Source organism: Nematolebias whitei, chromosome 7 (assembly GCF_014905685.2).
Source record: "Nematolebias whitei isolate Nwh7 chromosome 7, NemWhi1, whole genome shotgun sequence".
Lineage (NCBI taxonomy): Eukaryota > Metazoa > Chordata > Actinopteri > Cyprinodontiformes > Rivulidae > Nematolebias > Nematolebias whitei.
Genome location: NC_056504.1, coordinates 51680039 through 51682838, shown reverse-complemented (window position 1 = coordinate 51682838; position 2800 = coordinate 51680039). Strand labels below are relative to the sequence as shown.

Here is a 2800-nt window from a genome sequence, read left to right as displayed (position 1 = left end):
GAGACAGAAGAGGACAGAGGCTGTGGACAGAAGACAAGAGGACAGAGACTGAGGACAGGAGACAGAAGAACATAGAACAACCAACATTTTATTAAACATTATGAATATAAAACCAAGCACGGGTCCAAATCCCAGCCCGTCAAAGCAACAAGTTGAAAACATTCTGAAGAGATGGATCTGCTGGGAGGGGTGATGACTGAGTGAGTGCAGCTGGGGTTGATGAAGGACAGGTGTGGGACACCTGGGGAGCTGAGGGAAACAACAGACATGAGTCCATGACACGGAGCAAACTGAAACAACTGAATCAAGAAAAAAATAATAATCTAAATGAAGGAGGGAAGTTTGATTCTTCCACAACAAACACCAAAGTCATGACAAGATGATTTTGATCAAATCAGGTTGAATTAACCAAAAGTTAACTGTGTAACTTCACAATGTTATTTTTGATCTGCTGGAGGTTTCTTCCTGTTAAAGGGAGTTGTTCCTTTCCACTGTCGCCAGTGTTCTGCTCAGGGTGGAAGATGTAGTTGAAGTGAAGATTCAACACATCTGCTGCCTCCTTAGATAAACAACGTTTAACTCTAAAAAAAAAAAGTCTCCAGGGTTCAATATTCATCAAAGAATAGATTTTTATTAGTAATTTCTTTATTGGCTCGCCGCTCCACGTGTAAAAGCTTTTTGTGCACCGTGTCATTTTTCCTGACACGTCAGATCACATAAGATCCAATGGGATCACACTCAGTCCGCCCTCTGATCCTCATTGACAGGCTGTGCTCCTGGAAGGAGGCGGAGCCTAGGCCCAATATAGTTGGAAGGCAACGGGTCAGTCGCCCTTTCTGGTCCAAGATCTCGCGTCGAGCTGTATCAGAGGTCAGCGCTGTAGAAACTGAACCTTCTCCTGCCCCGATTTAATACAAGAGAATTCACATTTCCTTGATTTATTGAGATCCTGTGAGTTATTAGTTCTGAGGGAGTCCGAGCCGGGAGCCACGTGAGCTGGAGGTGGGCCTGGGGTCTGAGATGAGGCCTGAGGTCCACAGCTGCTGCAGCTCACGCTGCAAAACATTTGGCATTTTGTAACGAATGTGAACTTTTCTGTGAAGTGCCCTGACATGACTTTTGCTGTGGAATGATGCTTTTTAAATCAATTTAATTCACACATTTTCAACATCGTTTCTTGGCTGAATGTCTCCTTTTCTCGTTCTTCTGCTACGATTCATGTCTTTCATCCATGTGTTCATTTTCCTCTGTACAACTTATCAGCTCAGAATCATTGCTTTGTATGAAATGAAGCCTTTGAAGTTTCTCCCTTAAACTACAGCCTCACAAGTCACGTTGAACCTTCTTGTTTCAGCTGCGTACATCAAAGTTTACCTCCTGGAGAACGGGGCCTGTGTGTCCAAGAAGAAGACCAAGTCGGTTCGGAAGTCTCTGGATCCTCTTTATAACCAGGTCCTGGTCTTCTCTGAAAGCCCGCAGGGGAAAGTGGTTCAGGTGAGACAACACTGTGGCGTAAAACCTAAAAAGTGGGTTTAAGTCACGACATTTTGCAGTAAAGCTCACTGTGCACAATCCTGCTCACTCACTCAGAACATGGTCAAGTTTGGAAAACCCGTCAGTGTGAAGGTCATGATGTTGCGACACTCTTAGTTCTCGCCCGATAGAGTTCTCCTTGTTACTTTCCATGTCTCTGGGATGTCTTCATCATGTCCTCTCTGATGCGCTTGTGTGCTGAAAGATTGTGGCGTGCTCGCAGGACCTACATTCATGCACATCGTTTGCCTGAGGTCGTTTTCATGACCTTGAGTGGTCAGAATCACGGTCATAGCCGAGGTACGAGGTCAACCAGGCAAGTCCTCTTTAGTCTCTTGATGACCAAGCTACACAGTCGTACATCATCTCCACATCATGGATATACCTCCACCGTAAACATCACCTTCAGCCTCCATCCACCCAGAACCATGAAATGCTGCAGCCAGTGATGAACGTCACTTTGCACAGAAGTTTTGTGGATACCCAAACTCCTAACGCCTTGTCCCGTGTATGGGAAGCCAATCAGAAACCGTTTAACGAACATCATCGTCAGACTCTGCTGTCCAAGCTGCAGGACACCAAGGACGAAGACAACCGTCCTCCCCAGGGCAGTCCAGATTCTAAACTCAAAGCCTCGACTTGGCCTACACAACGACATCGATTTATTTTAATAATTCATTTTATAAAATGTTAGTCTTTGCATTTTAGAGCTTATTGATCGTACACTCCTATTTTTATTTATTTATGCATTTTACACTATTTGTCTACTTACCCATGCGCTTACACTTTTTTATCTATTTATATAAATATTTTATATTTTAATCTCTGAATGCTGGTCATGCTGCCTCAGTCATGTCTGTTGTTGTGAGTCCTGTTGTGTTTCCATCTGTACAGGACGTTGTTGATGTCTGTGTGTTTACTGCGTGTTCGCTGCGTGTTCGCTGCGTGTTCGCTGCGTGTTCGCTGTGTGTTTATTGCGTGTCATTTCTCTTATGTTGCACGGTGGTTCTGTTTGTGTCCCTTAAGTTGTTGCAGCTACGTTTAGTTCTCCACTTTGCCCCGTGGGAATAAATAAAGGGAAGTGAATTGAACGAGGATCTTAATATGCACCTGAAGGCCCCGTAAAGGCTCCAAAGACCACCCACCCACACACACACACACACACACACACACACTTCCTGTCTGATGTGAGTTACAGCACGATCATCTAATGTGAACTCTGATCAAGAGGGACCAAATATCAAACATCATGTTGTTTATATATATA

General features: G+C 44.3%; 1 protein-coding gene across 1 annotated transcript in view; it reads left to right on the top strand.

The window, feature by feature from the left end:
* Nucleotides 1-2800, top strand: part of rims4 (regulating synaptic membrane exocytosis 4) — a 171047-nt gene that overhangs the window by 164173 nt on the left and 4074 nt on the right. The window contains exon 5 of the mRNA XM_037679038.1: nt 1355-1494. Coding sequence (XP_037534966.1) covers nt 1355-1494 — 140 coding nt within the window. The remainder of the gene's footprint in view (nt 1-1354; nt 1495-2800) is intronic.